General features: G+C 34.8%; 2 protein-coding genes across 2 annotated transcripts; both read left to right on the forward strand.

The window, feature by feature from the left end:
* The first annotated feature begins 1,575 nt into the window (after positions 1-1,575).
* LOC122595880 (protein EMSY-LIKE 3-like) lies at positions 1,576-6,898 on the forward strand. The gene is made up of 10 exons (XM_043768353.1): positions 1,576-1,789; positions 3,410-3,621; positions 3,703-3,812; positions 3,897-4,137; positions 4,598-4,813; positions 4,887-4,955; positions 5,382-5,615; positions 5,710-5,778; positions 6,225-6,288; positions 6,616-6,898. Exons 1-10 carry the CDS (start codon positions 1,756-1,758, stop codon positions 6,660-6,662), a joined length of 1,296 nt encoding a protein of 431 aa, XP_043624288.1. The 5' UTR covers positions 1,576-1,755; the 3' UTR covers positions 6,663-6,898.
* Positions 6,899-18,029: 11,131 nt separating this feature from the next.
* LOC122595984 (zinc finger CCCH domain-containing protein 14-like) lies at positions 18,030-22,285 on the forward strand. The gene is made up of 3 exons (XM_043768476.1): positions 18,030-18,243; positions 19,619-19,679; positions 21,385-22,285. The coding sequence occupies exons 1-3, from the start codon at positions 18,183-18,185 to the stop codon at positions 22,115-22,117; spliced, it is 855 nt and encodes a 284-aa protein (XP_043624411.1). The 5' UTR covers positions 18,030-18,182; the 3' UTR covers positions 22,118-22,285.
* Positions 22,286-23,228: the final 943 nt, after the last annotated feature.

Below are 23,228 nucleotides of genomic sequence, written 5' to 3' on the forward strand. Positions count from 1 at the left end.
CAAAAATAAAAGTGAAATAAATCATAAACTAAATAATCACATTTTAATTTACATGAAACTTAGGGTAGAAAAAAAATAAATTATAAATCATAATTTAATAAGAAAATGATTTAAACTTTAAATAAAGATGTTGTCATAAATCAAAATAATAAAAAAAATAATTAATATAAAAAGTTCTAATATTGATAAGTGTGTATTGCTTAGAAAATAATGATGTCATAGAATTTTTTTTTTTTTTTTATATAAGAGAAGAAATTGTAATTCCCTCCATAAAATAATTTTGGTAAAAATTATATCCAATCTTCAATTATTTCATTAAACTAATAAAAAAACACAATGTAAATGTACCAAAATATTAAATATTTAAAATTGGATATTGATGGTCAACCATTATTACTTCATCACATCTTTCACGTATATAAAACAATTTTTTTTTATTTTTTATTTTTTATTTATTTTTTATGGATTTTGCTAAATGTAGCCTTAAAAATTTTAGTTAGTTAAGATACATTAAATAGTTGTATAGTTACTACAAAATTTAGAGTGAACGTTTGATATGAAAGGTACAATATTTTTATGCGTGTTAAATACAATCCTAAGGCCTGTATTTAACATTTTTCCTTTTCAATTATGAAGTTTAAGTTATATCGAAATTTAAATACTTTAAAAAGAAAAGTTTACTAATCCGATCACTTTTTACTCACTCGATCACCTTTAGAAGCGATTTTATCTTTCTGATAACCACCTCTAACAGCGATACCTTTAACAGCGATGTCGCTGCTAAAGAGTCACCAAAAAGTGGCCAGGAATGGATGTCGATCTGATGAGGAAGAATATAAAGAGGGGTTGTGTTTTGTTTCCAAAAGAAAATAATGTAAGGACAACATCGTTTATTAACAAGAAAAGAAAATAAAGAGACATGAGTTGATGACATTTATTAGTCTTTGATTAAATCAAGATAACATTTTAACAACGATAAGTTAGGGGTCAAAGTAAAAAAAGCACTTAAAAACCTGTCATTCTGTTAGTCGTGTTTTTTCGTACTATATATCTTTCGCTGCTAAAAAGTAAATGGTCCGATAAGTAAAAATAAAGGTTTTGGATTCGAATGCCGCTATGCCGGTTAAAAAAGAAAAATGATTAATCTTATTAAAGTTTTTTTGAAAATCCTCTTAAGTCTTTCAAAATTTAACATATAAATTAATGTTTTAAAATTTAACATATGAATTCCATTAATTTTCTTATTAATCCTTTGATTTTACCCCATATCATAAGATTATGAAAGTTTTTAAAATTGATTAGTTAAAAAATATATCATTTCTCGTTAAAAAAAATCATCAAACCCCCTAATTGTTTTAAGGTATTTGATCTGACATGTGTTTGAAACACTTTGACCATCATACTTTAAGCTCACAAGTCACAAGTACAAAAGAATAAAAGTAAAAAAAAAACCCCAATAATTAACCAATTTAATTCCCAGAATATCTTTTTAAAATCGGTCCCTCTCTTTTCTTTGATCACTCTCTTCTTCTTCTTCTTGTTCTAAAATCAAACCCTAATTCCCCCCGAAATTACAAATAACCATTAATACTTTCATCAAATCATATTGATTGATTTCGTTTCTATTAAAACGAATTTTCAGCTTTAGGAAAACACCAATTGACGGTTAATTTCAATTTATTTTTTCATCTTTTTTTTAGGGTTTTTGTGAAAATTTGATTAATTTTCCGAGAGTTTAGATATATAATTTGAAAGATGGCTATGGACTATGAATCTTTTGATAGCAGCGGTTAGTTCTTTATCTATCTCTCTCTCTGATATATATATACATAATATGTATGTATATTGCTCATATTGAATCAAATGGATAATAAATAGATGAAGCGTGAAAGCGAATAACTAATACGGCCAAAATAACTTAAAATTTTTTGGACTTGCTTTTCGACTTTGGTTTTTGTATGTAGGGGGAAATCTTACTTATGAACCTAAGAATCAATCCTTTAGACGGCTAACGTGAATTTAGCATAGGGCGTTACTGCGCGTGTGTTGATATATGTATATATATATATATAGAGAGAGAGAGAGAGAGAGATAGAGCAAGATGGTCTGTTTATTGAGAGCAGCTACGTTTCTTGGTCATAGGTGTACTGTTTAGAGCAGCGATTGTTGGATTTGTTTGGATTAATTTATAGTTGGGTAGTTTGTTAGTGCATTCAAATGTGGGCTATAAATATGAATTATAAAATCAAGTAAGGCACTCTAAGCTTATTTCATCCGTTATTTGTTTACGTTTATGACTTGGCCATTTGTAGGCTTATTTTGTTACGTGGCTAAATTCTATATTTTATATAGAATCGAAATTTAGGCTGCCATTTGTAGGCTTGGCTAAATTCTACATTTGTAGGCTAAATTCTAAGCATCAATAAGAGACTTGGCCATTTGTAGGCTTATAAAATTGAAATTTATATTTTATCGATTAGATAGAGCTAAATTCTATTACTCGTATTTATTAGATTGTTTGTATTATCGATAGAGATTAGGAATTGTAGTTAGGTTAGGAAACGGATAGGGCTTTTAGCGCTGTAATCCTGTTATGCTTAATTTACTATATTGTTCTTGTATATAGTTCGGAGTGTTGGTTTAGCTCTCAAAACTTGACTGCTATCAGAGAATCAACATAATATAAAGTTTGTCTTTATTGTTCCATCTATCTGTTTTATTTTCAGTTGACCAGTTTTTTTTTCATTTTATTTTAGAGCTGAGTCTTATTATAGTTAAATAATGAACTGTGAATCCCTGAATACATATCTGGCATCTGCAATACCATTTTAACTGGATGATTTATGATGTAACCAAATGACAGACTGTGTTTAGTATGCAAATGCTTAACTTTGATTTGATGGTATTAGATAGCAACCCTTTCAGCTTTGTTCCATGTTTCTTCCCCCCTGGAAATTGTGCATCTCTTGCCAATGTCTAAGTAGATGCAAATTACCAATGTCTAAGTAGAGTAGTAGACCTTCTCTAAAGGAAAAAAACAAAATAAACTATATGCTTTTGCTTAAGCAGGGTAATGGATTGTGATTATGTATTTTGTTATTACAAGTTATAGCCAATTGGTGTATTGAACGAATGTTTACTTTAAAGCACTCATGCATGCCTCTGACAGTAATAACAACAATATATATAATTTTGAAACAGAAAGTACATGATAGTGTTTTGTAATGGAGGGAACCCTAGCCCCGGTACAACAATTGGATACCCATTGACTCACCCGGTATAAGTACATGATAGTGTTGGATCATAAGAAAACAGAAAACACATATGAATATTGGAGCACTCACTTAAGGATCACAGATGGAAAGGGACTGAATGATGATTATATGCTCCCTATTTTGATTTATTGCAGGAACCGACGATGATCTTCCGCCGTCCCATCAAAATAGAATTGCAAGAGGTGCACCTGTTACGGGTAACGGAAGACCTGCGGCTATGGGTTCTGTACCATATACTAGGATGTATGGGGGAACTGATATGGCAGCTCAAATTCACCTTCTCGAGCTAGAAGCATATAGTTCAGTCTTACGGGCTTTTAAAGCTCAAGACAATGCAATTACTTGGGTATGATTTGTCATTGTATATGCATGAAGATATAAATTCATCAACTTTCGGTTAGATGCTCACTGGAATGTGTCTTTTTAGGAAAAGGAAAGTGTAATGACGGCGCTTCGAAAAGAATTGAGATTGTCAAATGAAGAACACAGGGAGCTTTTGGTCAAAGTAAATTCAGATGATGTTCTTCGTAGAATAAGGTTCAGTAGTGTTAAAATACATATTCGTCATTTTGGAAAGAGTAACTTGTTTTCTTAATTTCTGTTAATGCGTGACGACAATAGGGAGGGGAAACCGTCAAGTGGGCCTCAATCTGGGATGGGCAACGCAGGGCAAGCTGTTCATGATTCATTGCCGAGCCCATCTGTATCAGCAACTCATAAGAAGCCGAAAATGAACCCCTCGGAACCTACTCAATCATTTAGTGGGCCATCTCAGTCTTTTAATGCACATGTACCTATACAAACCTCTTCATCTGGCAGAAGAGGACCCACGACAGGGACAAAGGGGAGAAACAAGAAATCTGTAAGTTTAGGTTCCTGATTTTGGTAGTCTAACTGTCTAATATGAGGTGGCAAGATTGTCTGGTGATTGGGAAATGGTCATTTTCTAGTATCAGGTGGAAATGTGCTGGGTTGGTTTGACTTACAAATACCTGTAGCCATTTTCGTAATTACTTTTTTATGTATTTAATTTTAAAAAAATTATTGTGAGTAATTTAATTTTTTTTTTTTTTCCCATTTGAGTATAAAGATATTCCGGATTTAGGAGATAGTATGTATAAAGTAGACTTTAGGCGACTTTCAAACCATTTTTATCGCTTATGCTTTTTATTTGATTTGTATGAAAAAAAAAAAAAAAAAGACAACCGACCCATTTATTTGTAAACGGGTCGAATTTGCCACTTGCGGCACATTACTATTTTTATGTATTTTTTCTAAATTATGTTTCTTTGGAACTCACATCATTGTGCTGGCATGGTTAGATATTGGGTGGAGTGTCTTCCATGAAAGAGCAACACCCTCTATCCGTTCCAACCGGGAGGGGTCACTTTGATAATCGTCTAACTTCTGGTGCATTTGGAAATGAGTCTGCTGAAACATCATCATTCTCTTCATTGATTGGGAGAAAAGTGAGAACCAGGTGGCCCGATGATAACAATTTCTATGAAGCAAAAATAACAGATTACAATTCTGTTGAGGTAATTTGATTGCGCCCCATGCATGCATTGATTACTGCATCTTGTGCTGAAACTCTTCTTTTATGATTTATAGGGTCGGCATGCACTAGTGTATGATATCGATACAATAAATGAGACATGGGAGTGGGTCAATCTTGCAGAGGTAAGTGTAGATATAATCTCTCACACTGAAAGGCTTAATTATAATCAACTTACACCCTGATAGTCTTTCATGAGTCTACTTGATTCCCCACTTTTGATATTTTTAATGTCAAATCTAGTATATGCATATTCAATATTAATACTGTACTATTTTGCATTTATGTGGCAATATTTAATGTTCTTATGCTCCGATGTATCTAACAAACAAATTTGAAGGACTCATTCTAATTTAAAATTGCAACGAGTTTGTTAAAATTGTTCGACGTCGATTACCTGTTTCTCTACTTGACAGTTGACACAACCTCAAGATGTATATATATGGTTATGTTTGTATTATTGTTTTTTTCATCAGACAAATTTTGTAGTCCCCTGAAAGGGTCTTTGACTGGGAGAGGTCTTACAACTGCAATTATGTATGTTGATGCAGATATCACCGGAGGATATACAATGGGTTGGTGAGGACCCTGGAATTTCTCATAAAGGGGGGTTTGGCAGATCGGGTAATGGAATGGGCCAACCCATTGGCGGTCCAGGTGGAGGAAGAGGTAGAGGGATGACGAAGGGTCAAACTAGAAAGGATGTTCCACCATCACAGAATGGCATTGGAAAGAAGAAGCTAGATGATATTCAATTACTTCAAACTGATACTTTAATAAAGGAGGTATGTGAACAATGAGAATAAGTTGCAAATCTTGTTAAAGCTCACCCTCATTTGTAATAAATAGTTCATTCATTGATGGATAAACCTTTGGTAGGTGGAGAGGTTATTTGTCTCTAGTCATCCAGATCCTCTTGAAGTAGAGAAAGCAAAGAAAGTGCTCAAGGTTAGAAAAACACAAGCTTGGAGTTTGTGTAATCTTTTCTTATTCTATATGATTACGTATGTGGTTACATACATGTTAACACGGTCTAGAGGCATAACAAACAACCCCTTTGGCCCATCTTAGTTTATATATTATATTGCTTGAAGGAAGTGGATGACAGCCGTTTGGGTCAAGACTGGTAGATTTTATGTGCAAGCTAGGTTGGGTTGAAACGGCTTCTTTTTTTGTCGGGTCTTTTTATATTTTTAATAAGCATTAATGGGCCATATATTATTAGAAAGGTTATGCTAATTTGATGATATATTAATTTTGTAAAATGTTGGAAATGGGATTTTCCATTTATGATTATGCTGTAGGAGTTTTTTAAAGCTGCCTAATGGGATGATTTACAGCTCTAGGTTCTTACTATGTGTTGAATATTCTCTTTAATAATTTGCATTATGCAGGAACATGAACAAGCACTTGCTGATGCCATAGCAAGGCTGGCAGATATCTCTGATGATGAAAGTGGTAAGCTCATTCGACTCTACTTTGGTTTCATTGAACACATAATGCTTAAATCAAATGTTTTGCTTTTGGATCTTTTGAACGTATCATAGCTATAAATGGTCACACCTTGAATTATCTGGATTTTACGATTGCAAAGAAAGAGATAGCAGTTAAGCAAAAGCCAAATTTGCATGTTCTTTTTTATATATGCAGGAGTGTGCTGAAAATATGTGCGATAACTGCTATATAACAATTTACCCCCATATGAAACCACTGCTTCTCTTTTTTGACTTGGTTAAAATAAAACAGATTATATTCTATCTGATGACCTTGGCTTTTATGTTACAGATGAAGATGGCAGATTTATGAGTGGACAGCGTATGGGTCGAGTATAACCCAATAATGAACAATTAGAAGTAGATACTAATGGTATATGGCGCCGGGAATGTGGGAGTTCTTGTGCCACATATAGACATGTTTACTTTAAGGATAGATCACAATTACATTGAAGTTGGATAGTAGTAAAGGCATTTTAAAAGAACATGGTAGTTGATGTTATCCTTAGAATGTGTAGCAACATTTGTAGCTTTTTTTCTTCTTTCTTCTTTTATTTTATCCGCTAATTACCATAGAATGGAAAGAGGTCCATATTGCTACTTCATATAAATTCTTTTCTGTATGCTTTTGTATGGGAATTATATCATGCTTTTTCTCTGTTTTTAGTGTTAGGTTCAGTGTCCTGTTTTATTTACTAATGATCTTCATTTAATTGGTTTTGTCTTTTCAAAAGGTCTGTTCTTTTTTACATTTTCATAGTCAGGCGAATAGTTAAACTTTTACGAGTAGACTCTTACGAATCGAGTCGATTTAGGCAACTCCCTAGGCGACTCTAAATTCTCCCGACTCTTACTGTCTAGAAGTGATATGATAATCAAACTGATGAATTTTATTACAGACCTCCAACTACTCAACTACATCCTGAAAATAAGGTAACAAACCCCAAGACTAGGACTCAGACACTACTTCCTTGAAATCAGGTAACAAACCCCAAGACTAGGTACTCTACTGTCTCAGCCACTATTTGACTTCAATTTAAATTAAAACAATAATTAAAACGTGCATAAGACCCAACTACTGACTTCGGGTAACAACCCTTATTCGAACTGACCCATGAAATATCCAACATATCCTTCCCTTAAACTGAACAGGGATTCATCTTTCAGTTTGACTCTTCTATCTGCTCCACGCCCAAGGACTTTCTCATCTTCCACAAAGCTTTCCAACTTGAGTGGTTTAGTCATTACATCTGCAATTTGTTCATCAGTAGGACAGAACACCAAGTTAATTTCTTTCTTGTTGACCAACTGCCTCAAGTAGTGATATCGAACATCAATGTGCTTAGTTCTTCTTTGCATCACAGGATTCTTGGACAGATTTATAGCAGAATTGTTGTCACACTTTATTTCAGTAGTTCCCAGCCTCTTACAAGTCATTTCCCCCAAGATTCCCTTTAGCCACAAAGCATGGCAAGCACAATTCTTAGCTGCCACATATTCTGCCTCAGTAGATGAAAGAGTAACCACTTCCTGCAACCTGGAACTCTAGTTTATTGCAGCTTCACTTAACATACACACATAGCCAGAAGTACATTTTTTGTCTTCTATATCTCTGGCATAATCACTATCAGTGTAAATATCCAGCCTCCCACTGTAGTTTTTCTTGTATATCAGACCAAAATCATAAGTACCCTTGACATACCTCAGGATTCTCTTAGCAGCGACCATATGTTCCATTCTTGGATTAGACATAAATCTAGCAATTAACCCTACTGAATACATAATGTCTGGTCTGGTTACTGTTAAGTACATAAGACTCCCTACTAGATACTTGTATTCAGTGGCATCAGTTTCTTCACTATCACCTTCTTTTAGCAAAACAGTTCCTGGAACAATTGGATTCTTTACTTCATTGCCTTCCCATAAACCAAACTTTTCCAATACATTTCTTACATATTTTTTTTGACAGAGATTGATGCTATTATCTCTTTGATGAACTTCCACTCCAAGGAAATACTTCATCTCACCTAGATCTGTCATCTCAAAGTTCTTTCTTCATAGACTTGCTGAAATCTTCACACAATTGTTTGTCATTTTCTGCATAAATTAAGTCATCAACATAGATTGTAACCATGATCACTTTATTCCAAACCTTCTTAATGAACAGTGTGTGATCATGTTGACTTTGCTGGAATCCCTCCTTGATGAAATAACCTTCTATTCTTGTGAACCAGACCCTTGGAGCTTGCTTTAGGCCATAAAGAGCCTTCTTTAGTTTGTACACTTTGTTCTCCTCTCCTTTCTTGATGAAACCCTTTGGCTGTTCTACATACACAGTTTCTTCTAACTCCCCATACAAAAAAGCACTCTTGGCATCTAGTTGGTACACTACCCAACCATTAAATGCAGCCATAGCTATCATAGTTCTAATAGTGTCCCATCTAGCTACAGGGGCAAATACCTCATCATAGTCTTTACCCTTTCTCTGCACATAACCCTTTACCACAAGTCTGGCTTTAAACTTATCAACTTGACCTTTTTCATTGTATTTTGTTTTGTACAACCATTTTACCCCTATGGGAATTATATTGGTAGGGGCTTCCACCAAGGTCCAGGTGTTGTTTTTCTCTATTGCTGCCATTTCAACTTCCATAGCTTGCACCCGCTTAGCATCTTTGGCAGCCTCTGTATAGTTATGAGGATCTCCAGCAGAGCTAAACAGAGCAAGGTTAGCTTCTTCATCTAAGTAATCATCCAAGTACCTGTCACCTATTTGATAATTCTGCATCCAGGTTGGCCTCTTTCCCACCCTGGCAGATGATCTTCTTCCCCTAACTGCAACATCATCTTCTTCTGGTTGTTGATTAGGTGCCTCTTCTGTTTGCTGAACAGGAACCTCTTCAGTTTGTTGATTTGTAACTCTATTGTTGTCTGCTATATTGGTTTCAGTTGCAGGCTCACTTGCTTCTTCTGTCTGGGCACCTTCTTCTTCAATCTGAATGTATTCTTCAGGTATGATCAGTTCTGGAACTCCAATATCTTCTTTCCTCCATTCCCACTTGGCTTCCTCGTCAAAGGATACATCCTTACTGATTTTGATCTCATTTTGACTTGGATCATACAACCTGTAATCCTTAGATTCTGTGCTTATTCCAAGAAATATGCACTTAACACTTTTCTCATCTAATTTCTTTCTCAACTGGGCAGGAATGGCGGCATATGCTATACTTCCAAATACCTTGAAGTAATCAACATTGGGTGTTTTACCTGACCACACTTCTTCGGGTACCTTATCCTCTAAAGCACTTGTTGCACACCTGTTAATGACATGTGTGGCCCAACTAGCTGCTTCTGACCATAACCATTTTGGCAGAGATTTCTCTATTAAGAAGCACCTGACCATGTTCATAATAGTTTTGTTTCTGCGTTCAACAACCCCATTTTGTTGGGGTGTGAATGCTGTGGTCAGTTGCCTCTTGATCCCATGAGAGTCACAAAATGAGTTGAATTCCTTTGAGGTATATTCCCCCCCCCCCCCCTATCACTTCTTATCATTTTAATTGTGTGACCTACCTCATTTTCTATCATAACTTTAAACCTTTTAAATGACTCAAAACAATCTGATTTGTTTGATAGAAAGTAGGACCACCCCTTTCTTGAATAATCATCAATGAAAATTAAAATGTACCTTTTACCACTAGGGGATGCTGGTGATATGGGCCCACACAGGTTAGTGTGGAGTAGCTGCAGTCTCTCTGTTGCCCTCCATGAGCTCTTCTTGGGAACATGTTCTCTCTGCAGTTTTCCCAGCTTGCATACTTCACAGATCTTAGTTTGTTCAACCATCTTAGGCAGACCTTTCACCATTTGCTTGTACTACATTGCCCTAACAGCTTTATAATTACAGTGCCCAAATCATCTGTGCCATAAATGAGTATTCTCTACCTCACTGACCTTGAGACAATGATTAGCTAGAGGTTTAATTATGGCATGTACAATGAACATTCTATTCTTAGTCATGCTGGAGCTGACTATTAGACCCCTAGTAGGATGGTAAATTCTGCATGTGTTTTGCTTTATCACAATAGTTAGGTTCTTTACTTGAAGCTGACCCATACTTAAAAGATTGGAGGTGAGTTCAGGGACATAATAGACTCTGGTGACCACTTGTACCAACCCTTTTACTTCAAATCTAATGTCACCAATTCCCTTAACTTCTATTCTCAAGTCATTGCCTAACTTGACTGAGTGTTTGTATGACTCATCTAAATTAATAAACCAGTCTTTAACACCTGTCATATGATTGGAACAAGCAGAATCCAAAAACCATATACCTTTCTTTATTTCTGGCTTTGATTCTGTCATGGCCATGAGTAAGAGATCCTCTCCTTCATCGAATTCAGCATAGTTTGCTTCCTTGTCATTCTTGGGACATTTCATTCATATGAAAAATGTCCCATCAGGTGGCACTTATAACACTCTATGGTAGACTTGTCAAAGTCAGATCTGGATCTGCCCCTTCCTCTTCCTCTGCCTCTTCCAAATGGGCTTCTTCCCCTGCCTCTTCTTCTAGCTTCATTCTCAACCTTCATGACTTGCTCTTCTATATATTGCTTTCTTCTGAATTTCTATTCTTGAACAATCAGGGAGCTCTGTAAGTCATCCACAGTCATTTTATCAATATCCTTTGACTCCTCAACCGAACACACTACATAATTGTAGGTTTCAGTCAAGGATCTCAGGATCTTTTCCACTATCTTTACTTCTGTCATGTCTTCTCCATAATTCTGCATTTCATTAGTCACTGTCATGACTCTGTTGATGTACTCTGTACTGCTTTCTCCTTCCTTCATTTCAAGAATCTCAAACTCCTTCCTTAGTCTCTGCAATTGAGCCCTCTTCACCCGTGCATTCCCCTGATACTTGGTCTTCATAGCATCCCAGATCTGTTTTGCACTCTCCTTTTGAGTGATGGTTCGAAGTATCTGTTTATCAATGGATTGAAACAGATAATTTCGAGCCTTCAGATCCTTTAACTTCAGGGCTTCGTACTGAGTTCTCTGTGCCGCAGTCACAGCTTCTCCTTCTCCAGGGTCTTTGATTTCACTTTTAATTACACACCAATACTCCTTTGATCGCAGAAGAGTCTCCATTACAAGCTTCCAGTGGTCATAATCCCCATCGAATCGGGGAACACTTTGATGCGAAACTGACACTGCCTTTTCAGCCATAAGATCAGATGAATACACTCGATATCTCACTAGAAATTTGCTCTGATACCACTTGTCTGGAAGTGATATGATAATCAAACTGATGAATTTTATTAAGGCTCATAGGTCGACTTAAATAGCAATACAGACCTCCAACTACTCAACTACATCCTGAAAATAAGGTAACAAACCCCAAGACCAGGACTCAGCCACTACTTCCTGAAAATCAGGTAACAAACCCAAGACTAGGTACTCTACTGACTCAGCCACTATTTGACTTCAATTTAAATTAAAACAATAATTAAAACGTGCATAAGACCCACCCAACTACTGACTTCGGGTAACAACCCTTATTCAAACTGACCCATGAAATATCCAACACTTACGAGTCGCGGTGTGAACTTGGACCGAGTTAATACGTGTTGTAAACTTATGATTGTTGTAGTTCGATTTTATGGTTATATATCATATTTATAATTAAATTATTTTGAATGTTATATATGTATTTTTGATCATTTTAATACGAATTTAGAGATAATCAAAAGTATTGAATATGTAATATTTTGTTAAGTGTATTAAGATAATCATCTTATATTTTATTTCTAAATAATTCACATATATATAACTATATAATATTTTGTAGTATATAAAAATGTCCTGACTCTTACGAGTCGCGTCATGTTTCGAGTCACGAGTTAATAAATCATGTTTTTGAGTTGAGTCAAAAGTTACAAGTCGACAACTATGCTTAGGGGCTACATAACGTCGGGACTCATTCCTTAGAAGGACTAGTCCCTGCCAACTGCACATCAACGCCACATCAGATAAGGATTGACCAAGGACTAATCCCCTAAAACATTCCCACCGCAAAGACTATGATAGGACCTACCATTTATACCGCTAATCCCTTAAACACCTCACACACACTTATACTAATGAATTAGTCCCTACAAACACCAGTCCATCTTATGGTGTTGACTCGTCTCTATGATAAAGACGAATGGGGGAATGAATGGCATAGTCTTCATTATGAAATGGGAATTGAATGGAAAGCGAACTATTAGTATTTACTATTTAGTATCACACGTTTTTGCCGAACGGGTTGGTGACCCATTGATAAGGTTTTGGACCCTGGGGAATTCCATTAGGGTTTGATAGGGCCACCCATTACAAGAGGTGGTGTGGAATCCTCAATGCGGGTGTGTCCGGGTGTGTCCATCTTGGAAAGAGTTGGGAGGTTGGGGTGGTTAGTTTTTTATTTGTTATTACAATATTACGGGGTATAACTTTTGGGGTTATTATTGGTTGTGTGCTTGTGTTGGAGTGTTGATGTCGTAACATTACCATTACTTATGCTTAGCGTTATTTTTACTTTCCTTTATGAAACAAATCGTTGTCTTCCTTTTTTAATTTTCTATTTATAAAATACCCAAAATGCCCCCTTTTTTAAAACCTTTTTTTCTATAATTAACCAATATACTCAAAATTACCTTAATGAAATAATTTATAAATATATATCTCAAGTTTTAACATTTTGATCATTTGAAAACTAAATTTTTTGTGAAAACTAGAAAACTGTCAAAAGACATTGTGTTCTGAATTTAACACAATGTGTTTTTAATATGTTTTTCGAAAACACATTGTGTTAAATTCATATCACAGTGTGTTTGAACAATTTTCTGATTTATAATGCTATCAAAAACACACTGTGATTTAAAACTTAACACAACGTATTTTAGATTACACAATAAAAACACGTTGTGTTTTATAAAAACACAATTAAAACACATTGTGTTAAATTCAGATTACAGTGTGTTTTGGCAGTTTTCTAGTTTTCACAGAAAATTTATTTTTCAAATGAACATTTCACTAACTACACTACCCCCTTTTCATAAATTATCTTTATATCAATAACCGTGTTGTCACCACCAGTCGTTGTCGTCGCCATCACCCATCTTCGCCGATACCAGCATCGACGTTGTATCAATAAACTTATGAAATTTATTTGATAGTATATCATTGACCACAACTTATACAATTTGTATATTTGGTCCCATCTAGGAGTGTACAAAAAAAGCGAAACCGAACTTGAAAGTCAAACCATAATCGAAACTGGTCAAACTCGGTTTCTCCAAAACCCGATGGTTAGAACCCGGGTATACCATATAGCCGTTAGAACCGGGTTGGACCCGGTTACTCCCAACCCGGTTAGAGAAACCGGGCTCCAACCCGATTATGTAACCGATTATTGGGCTTGAGAGGTGCTGGGCTTCACATTAAGCAATCAGAACATATGTTGGAGCTGTTTGCCGTTATATAGCGGTTGCCTACCTTTTTGTTTTTTTGCTTTCTTTTAACAATTGTTCCATTGTAACTTGTTTGCATGTACATACATTCATTTTGGTTAGTTTACAACAATGAAAAATTTCCAAACACTTCAAAATTATGTCAAAACACTAAAATCACTCACTCAAAAATCACTTTAACATGGCAACACCAACTTCTCAAGCTTCCACCCGTGTCGATCCTTCTTCGAATGAACAACCACATAATATGCATTTGTTCGCCAATTCCAACAGAATTTAAGGTTGCATATGATAAATTATTGTATAACATTAAAAACATTGAAGGAGGGTCAATCAACATGGCACGAGATGGGAGTATTTTTGCATACTCGGCAAAGGTGTGTCGTCAATAATTTGCACAATTCGTGATTCAAGAGGCATTGTCGTTCAACCACTTTGAAAACCCGCAATTCACAAGGTCATTCAAACCGTACTTCAACCTCGATATACTCAAGTAAGTCGTACTACTCTTAGACGTGATTGTATGAAGTTATGGGAAAATGCTAAAGATAATAGTTCTCAAAATTTAAAAACAAGTGTAAACTTAACTACCGATATTTGGTCCACTCCTCATGGTTTACCTAGTTCTTACTTATGTGTTACCGCCCATTGGATTTAACCCGAAACGTGGCAAATCATGAAGTGTACCATTGCTTTTGAAAACTTTGAATATCCTCATAAGGCTCAAAACCTATTTATCATGTTGAATGATGCAATAAAAAGGTTTAAACAATAAGAAAAAGTTTTTTCCATTTCATCTGATAATGCTAGTAACAATAATAGTGCTGTTAAAAAACTCATTCTAAAATACAATCCGCCTTTGAAGGGTGCTTTTTACCATGCTTGATGTGTAGCTCATATTATAAACTTGGTTATCCAAAGTGGGTTGGCGGTGTAGGAGGTGAATTATGCAAAAACTGAGTTTAAAAAAATGTTACAAGAAATATTCATGGGGGTGGAACTAGATATAAACAATATATAAAATTGTGTAAGGAAACGGATAACACGTTTTTGAACCCTAATTGGGACGTGGCCACAAGATGGAATTCGGCCTACAAAATGTTTATGTGTGGTTACATCAAAGAGATACTTTACAAGTTTTCCATGATATGCTTGCGGAAAAGCGTAAGGTTAAACCATATTCTGTGAAAAATTGGCCTATAATTGAACAAATAACCGACTTTCTCAAAATCTTTAAAGATGCAACAATTTTGTTATCGAGTGTTTATTATCCGACGTCTCATTTGGTTTCAAAACAAAAAGTTTGCTGAGTGATAAAATTGGTGAATTTCAGAGGAAGGGTGGTTCGTATGAAAAAATGGTAGATCCCATGAAAAAGAAACTTGCTAAGCATTTTAAGGAAATACCACCCACTTTTGCTTGTGCCACCACATTAGACCCATGTTTGAACGTTAGCGGGATGCAACTACTTATTGAAAAAATAAGCGTTGGTTTGGATTTGCATCTTGAGGACCCATTTCATGCATCAAAAGCAATTAACGAGTTTAAAAAGGTTTTTAAAGAGTTGCTTCAATGTTATTTTGCTAAACATGGTGGTAATGTTGGTTCAAGTTCGTCTTCATCGTCTTATTTTGTACCTTCTCGAAGCTCAAACCCAATGAATACCTTTTTTAAATGAGTTGATAAGTCAAAACACTAAACGGTCTAGGGGTGAAGGTGATACATCTAGTGGGGAATATGAGAAATATACCCAAACCGATTTTTTGGCCACCATGGAAGGCGATGAGTTTAAATCTTTTGATCTTTTGGCTTGGTGGAAAGTAAGGGAATCTCAATTTCCCATTCTAGCCACCATGGCACGAGACTACTAAGTACCCAAGCTTCAACGGTAGCTTCGGAATCAACTTTTTCTCTTAGTGGTAAGGTACTTACAATACGAGGAACAAGACTCACGCCGACATCATTAGAGATGTGCATTTGCTTAAGGATCACCTAGATGCAGCCGAAGTATACAGGACACATCATCTCTTGAAGGTGAACTAGAAATTAAGCAAGAACTACACAATGTTGAGGTTGACGAAGGTATTGCAATATCACTTTCGATAGAAGAAATTGCTCTCGATGAAGCTTCGTGCGAAGCTAGTTCCGAAGATGATGATCAACTCGTTGAAGTTTTGGCACTTCATGATGATTGAAGACTTTGAAGATGTTTAATGAAGACTTGAAGAATGAAGATTGAAGATTATTTGAAGACTTTTATATTAATGAAGACGTTTATTTTAATTATTAAGACTTGAAAACGTTTATTAAGTATTTGAAAAATTGTATTTGGTAAGTGTTTGTTAATGAAGACTTTTATTATCAAGTATTTGAATCATTGAATGTGTACTACAACTTTGAAGACTTGAAGGATAAAGACTAGTTGAAGACTTGAAGACCCAAAGTTGAAGAATTTCTATTAATGAAGACTTTATTAATGAAGACGTTTAATTTTAGTGTTTAATGTCGAACTCGTTTGAAGTTTGAATATGTTTTTATTGTGTGTTTGAAGGCTGCCTATTAAGTATTTAAATGTGTACTAAAACTTTGATATAATATAAAGTATGGATTTTTAAGCAAAAAAGAGACTAATTCAAGTGCGGCAATTCCTAACCGGTTACCAACCTTAACCGATTGGAACCCGACCCTAACTGGGTTCGTAGTCACATAAAACATGGTACGCTTCGGTACGGGTATGCAATTCGCTCTTTGTGACGAATTCGATACGTAGGGGGATACTCATTTCGGTACGAAGCGGTACAAAATGGTATGGTATACTATGAATTCGGTGAGTGTACCAAAAATAAAACACAAGTAAACAAAACTTTATAATAAAAAGATAAAAGATAACATCAAGAAATACAATAGAAAAATACACCAACTAAATCTAATCTACTCATGGCCTTTTTCCTTTTCCATTGTCACACTTTCATCATCAAGGTCTTCCCAAACATTTTTTTTAGACGAGCAAATAGTTGATTTTGTTAAGTAAATTGATTTTGTTTTAAAAGCTAAATAAGTTGTTATAGTTAAAACCTTGGAAAATGGAAAGTCTATTGGAAGATTGGAAGTCACGGGATATGTTTTTCCTGTCCAAAAATCAAGTCTATAAACAAGTCAAGTAAAGTCATGCGACATATCAATAATAAAAAATTAAAAAGAGACATATTTCATTTTTCTTTGACAATAAATTTTAAGCTTGTCGTCCTCAAGCCTATTTAAGTTGATTTTTTACTCTACAAAAACATTGAAATAGTTAAACAAAATTACAAATTGTTATTTATACTGTTTATAAAGATTATGAGCCTCCTAACCAAAAATCATACTTTTGGGATATGCAGTTTTACTAAAATAACCTTAATGATTAAATTAAATCATCAGTAATTTATCTAATACTTCTAATATCTAATACTATCATATAAAACATTTTGCTATTTTTTCAAATCTCAATTAAGTAATTGAACTACCTAAATTACCCCTCTTCTTTATTCATAAATAGAAACATCTTTACCTAATATACCTATAATACCCTTAAATCTTAATCATTCATTTCTCTCCCTCTCCTCAAATCTCAACCACCCATTTTTTTTTCCTTCATAAATCATTTTATTACTCTAATTCATCCAAAATTCTTTATCTCAAAAACATATAGCGATAAATTATAAAAATTGTATGGGTGTTCATAAAATTTCATGCTATTTTATTAGAGATGTCATTATAAATAGTTTCGACGAATTTTTAAATCCGAGGGTGGAACCCGTATGGCTAAGGCATTTGGCTATCATATTCAGTGACTTGACCTTATCATCCACCATTTTACCGCCATAACGCGCGAACACTATATCTTGTTTTCTAAAATATATCTCCACCAACTCATTTACATAATTTTATTTTTACATTAATACCCTATACTACTCGACATCGCCATCACCACCACCAGTCGCCGTCACCGCTGCCACCATTCGCCGACCACCAGATCGTCATTGTCGCTATCGCCGCATTACGCTGGTACCTGCTATTATTTTATTTAATTTAAACATCCTGGATTCGTGGGTGGAAGCCCAAAGGGATAAGGCCCAAATAAAACAAAGCAGCCTCTGGTCTCTCAGTCTCTGTACAAAAAGACCACGGCACTCGGTAGGCTGGTGGCTCGTGAGCAAAGTAAAAAGAAAATAAACCAAATTTGAATCACGATTTTGAGTTCCGCCAAACCGCCTTTCTTTTTCTCCCCTCTTTTACAAACCCTAAAAACTCTTCTTTTTCCTTTTTTTTTTTGTTTTTTCTTTCAAAATCCAGAAATTAAAATGGATTTCGGTGGACAAAAGAGAGGCGGTCGTAATGGAGCTTCCAAGAGATCAAGAGAAGGTCACTATTCTCTTTTATCCCTTCCTTTCATTATTAATTATTATTATTATATATATATACATACATATATCTATATCTATAGTTTATGTATCTAGACCTTTTTTAGTGGTTTTATATTATTGTTATTATTAACTGTATTATCTGTAGTTAAATCTATATTTATTTTAGGGAAATTGTCTTAATATAGTGTAATTAACTTTACTTGATTTTTCTTTTAGGTAATTATAACTAGCTAACAAAACCATTGAGTTCAATTTTTGCGGCTCGGTTGTCGTTTTCGATAATACTAGTGAAGTTTAGGTCCAAAATTTAAAGACAAAATGTCGTATGATAGCAATTGAGTTTGTATTGTTATCCGTTTATGTAAATTTAAACTTTTAGCTTAATCAACGCGTGAAGTCCAGCAGTTTTAAATGGTGACTGTAATTATTCTAGGCCCGTTGGTGTAAATCGGTATACGAAGAGGGATCCCGGGACTTTTTTTGAGCTTTGAAAGTAGGTAATTTTAAAGAACTTTAGGTTAACATACCGCTAGGCCACCTTGGTAATTGTTATAGTTGTAAAAAGCGAAGGCGAACTCAAAACCCCAAATGGGGTGAAGGTGAGAGGCGCAAAAAAGCACGGGCCTGAAAAAAAAAGTGCACTAAAGTAAATAACAAACTAAATATCATCTAAATAACCCATAACGTATGATAATGCAGATAATTTCAGTTAAAGAAATCTGAGGTTTAAGAAGAGTCTTAGTAAATATAAGAAAACTGAGTTTAAGAAAAATAGAAGAAAACTTGCTTGGAAGTTGAATGGAGAATATGTTGATGAAGGATAATCCGAAAATATTGATGATATATTCTGATTGATTTCGATATTTGTGACAAAGATACTCCTCTCATGTTCCCAAAATATACGTGAATATCTTTTTTCTTAAAATCTCTCATAGAAATACCAATACCAATCGGTTATATAGAAAATTGTGAGGTGCCGCCTTTTATGTGTGTGGGCCTGGGCCTAGAGTTTCAGGCGGCCTAGGTGCTCCTCACCTTCGCCTTGCTCCTAGGCGCTTTAGGCAACCGCCTTTGACAAGACTGGTAATTGTTGCATTGGTGTAACTGTACAATCTTATAAGAAATAAGACTCGTGTATGTTTCGTGTTTTTTTTGCGTGTATAGAATGTTGATGTATGTTTATACCATTATATGCTGTTGGATGAAATATATAACTGAAGTACCATGCTCTTCTTTTCAGGCTTGCTAATAATAATTCTGGAAATATTCTTAGTGAATAATTATTGTTAATATTGTTACTCAAAGTATATATGATTTATTTAAGAAGTTATACAAGTATCAACTGAAATAAATTAAACACTTTTATGTAACAGAAATGGAGAACTTTACACTTGGTGTAGGAAGCAAATCAAAGCCATGCACGAAGTTTTTCAGGTTAAAATCTTAACCTAATATGAGATTAATATGTTATAGTTATCTAAAATTGTAATGGTGAATAACTGCATATCTAATCTTGTGTGCTATTAAAATATGATCATGAGATGCAATTTGAGAATGCATACATAAACAATGATGGTTGAAGTAAAAGTTGCAATATTGATTGAAGCGGTTTCATAGTTATGTCAAGGGCTGTTAGACGAGGTTTAATTCTTTTGTTTGAATATTATCATAAGTTAATAACGTTATTGTTAAAAAAAATTAGCTAAAAAGTCTGCTACCTGGTAATTTAGGTGCATTGCTTTTTTGGTAATCACTTATACTCGATTTATGGATATGGTTACGTGTCATCTGAAAGTATAGCTAGCATATGTTCTGACCTGGAGTTGCATTGTGAACTTCATATAAACATTTTTATTTTGATTTACCAGTATGTATTATGTATTTATGTTTGGCTGCATATGATCTCTGATTACTTTTTGTGTGCTTTGTTTAGAATTCTTATATTACTTTATCTTGTATGAACCTATGAAGTTTCTTAATTTGTAACAGCATCAATGTTATAGTACCTTTGGGCTTTACTAATATTTAATAGTCATATAACAAGTTTGAGGCAGCCTTCTCCAAAAATATTTGCTAGCCTCTGCACATTTACTTGCCATTATACTTTTTATTCTTAAATGCCCCTGGTCAACATATATAACAGCTCATTTTCTCATAATAACTCCATGACTGCCAGTTGCTCTCAGTATATATGTTGATATAAAGATAATGTTAACTTTTAAAGCTTAACACATTTCTTTTGATTCTGATGTGTACTCTAGAGGATGATAGTATTAGGTGTCATTTAGATGCACTTAAAAAATAAAGTACCTTGGTGCATCAATCATTAAATCTACATGAAAGGTAACGATACTTTTGGAGATGCTGCTGGTGTTGTCAACTGATTAATGGAAATGATCAAAAACCGAGATGCCATATATGATACGGAATAGGGGATAGTACTTTTGTTACTTATTTACATGAAATAACTCAGTAAGTGATAAGTTATAGAGAACATTGTGGGCATATGGATCTACGTTAGGTTCTTAGTTCTTTGTGAAATTTGTACTTGTCTAATAATATTGGGGTGGTGCAAAAATTTTCTGCTGAATGCTAAATTAGCAGGCGTTCTTGAGTTTTAATCTGATTTTTGCCCTTGGTACTTGTAAGGTTTTTTATTGTTATTCTTTTTCACCAATTGTCCGGTACCTTAACGATATGTAGTGAAGACTCTTCGAAAGCTTTCCTGGTTACTTTTTATTGGTCATAGTGTTGGTACATACATTCATTTTTCTAGTATTTGTAAAACTTGTAGACATTCTTCTTCTAACCAGACTTTTTTGGGTAACTCCTACAAAATTCTCCATTGTGTTTCTTTCAGCAGTCATTACTCATTATAATCTGTGTCATCATTTGTGACAAATCTGAATTCGTGTATGATCCATATTCCTAATCTAATTGTGAGGTAGATGTTTTTGTGAGTAGACAATTTTTCTCATATATTTTCAGCGTTGCATTACTTTGTAGATCTTAGTGTAATTTTTTCCAATGACATTTTGCTTTAATTTTCTGGACCAAGTTAGGGGTTTTTTTTTTTTATGTCAAGTTATAATGAAAATATTACCCTTTTGTTTATAAAGTTCTTTTTTGATTAATGCAGCACTTCTGGGTGTCAATTTGGTGAAGGATGTCACTTCTCACATTATATTCCTGGCTATAAAGCTCCAAATCCATTTGCAAACATGGGTGCGCCCCTTAGTAGAAATCCACCGATGCAACAACCTTTTACTGATGGTCCAGCTCCTTCAACGAAAACCAAGCTTTGCAACAGAATGACCGGTCCAGAAGGATGCAAGTTTGGAGACAAGTGTCGCTTTGCTCATAGTGAGGCTGAGATTGGAGGCAGACCATCTTTCCCGCAGTATGAAAACCAACGTGGCCCAATGAGTTTTGGGGGCTTTGGCGGCTACCAAGGGCAGTTTGAACCATCACCTGCAGCAGCCAACTTCGGTCAATCTGCTACAGCCAAAATCAGCATTGATGCATCTTTGGCAGGGCCTGTGATTGGCAAAGGTGGTGTAAACTCGAAGCATATATGCAGGGTTACTGGGGTGAAGCTGTCTGTGAGAGATCATGAGACGGATGAGAAACAAAAGAACATTGAGTTAGAAGGAAGTTTTGATCAGATTCAAGAGGCGAGTGCAATGGTTCGTGAAATTATCGTAAATCTTAGCGGTGGTGCAAATGGTGGAAGGAAAGGAGGTGGCTTCCAGCAGCAGTCTGGTGGAGGAAATAAAATCAAGACAAAGATGTGCGAGAACTTTGCCAAAGGTCAGTGTAGTTTTGGTGAGAAGTGTCATTTTGCCCATGGAGCGGAGGAGCTTCGTACTTGATCTTGTAGTGTTGATGCGGGGGGTGTGATTGCTTAAATTTTGGAGATATTGTTGAGTTCTGACTGTAGCATATTAAGATTTGTTTCACAATATTTGATACGACAGATGAGACCGTAGCTTTATTTTTTCTTTAAAAACTAAATGCATTTACCTTTTTTGGTGCTCAAAGTGTTAAACATAATGTCTTAGATTAATGTGAAAAAGGTAGGTTAATTTTGATCAACTTCAAATTTGAGTATTAAATTAAATGGTTTGACAAAAATTATATATGTTCCAATTTAAAGTCTAACAGGACTTGAAGGTATAGTCGTATAGATCATGGAGTCTAACGAATGTCACTTGTAGCGTTGGTAAAGATATTAGAGAACACTGATGAATTGTAATTCTAAAATTAATCCAGTTTTGGTGGTCAAAAGTTGTCTTGAATTTCTAATCTTTGTTTCTACCCCAAAATCTAATGAAATTTTAAGTTGTACTGTATTAGATTATTGTGCAGACCATAACCAGGTAGCCAAGTTTTCTGCCTTAAAAATTGAAGTTCTATTTTCTGCTTTTTACATTTTACTTTTATATGATCGTTAAGAATACAGCATTAAAAGTTAAACACTTGGTGTAGCTTCGGTATCAGCCAAAGCACCACAACGTTCATAATATTCCCAACCAGCCCTCAAGTGGATCCTAACAATATCCTATTTTTCTCCTGCTAAACACTTGTAAAATTGACCCATAAGATTGTTCCGCAAATGTATAGCCAAAACTGCAAATTTACCATCGAAGCAAAAAGACTACACTAAATGCCCTAACATATACAACCACTACAGCTCAAGTAAGTGGGTCAAAAGGGTTGCACTATGTATTCAGATGCATAAAAACTCCTAATGCTTTAATGTAAAAAATATAGATTACTATTGTATGAATATAGTATTTAATGTAAAAATTATAGAGGTCACCTCTCTATAGACGACAGCTCGTCTACATCTCATCGGCCTCTTGCGGGATTGGGTATCAATCTTGTCATCGTATTTGAAACATCGTAAATTTAAAATAGGGAAATGATCCTTACACAACACAAATTTACCATACACAATAATATATGCATTAAATAGTTGTA

The sequence above is a fragment of the Erigeron canadensis genome, chromosome 4 (genome assembly GCF_010389155.1).
Source record: "Erigeron canadensis isolate Cc75 chromosome 4, C_canadensis_v1, whole genome shotgun sequence".
Classification (NCBI taxonomy): Eukaryota; Viridiplantae; Streptophyta; class Magnoliopsida; order Asterales; family Asteraceae; genus Erigeron; species Erigeron canadensis.

Coding starts and splice junctions, on each gene's coding strand:
- LOC122595880 (XM_043768353.1), top strand. CDS start 1,756: ATGGCTATGGACTATGAATCTTTTGATAGCAGCG. Junction 5,779..6,224: donor AAGCAAAGAAAGTGCTCAAG/GTTAGAAAAACA, acceptor TGCATTATGCAG/GAACATGAACAAGCACTTGC. Junction 6,289..6,615: donor TATCTCTGATGATGAAAGTG/GTAAGCTCATTC, acceptor TTTATGTTACAG/ATGAAGATGGCAGATTTATG.
- LOC122595984 (XM_043768476.1), top strand. CDS start 18,183: ATGGATTTCGGTGGACAAAAGAGAGGCGGTCGTAATGGAGCTTCCAAG. Junction 18,244..19,618: donor TTCCAAGAGATCAAGAGAAG/GTCACTATTCTC, acceptor TTTATGTAACAG/AAATGGAGAACTTTACACTT. Junction 19,680..21,384: donor CCATGCACGAAGTTTTTCAG/GTTAAAATCTTA, acceptor TGATTAATGCAG/CACTTCTGGGTGTCAATTTG.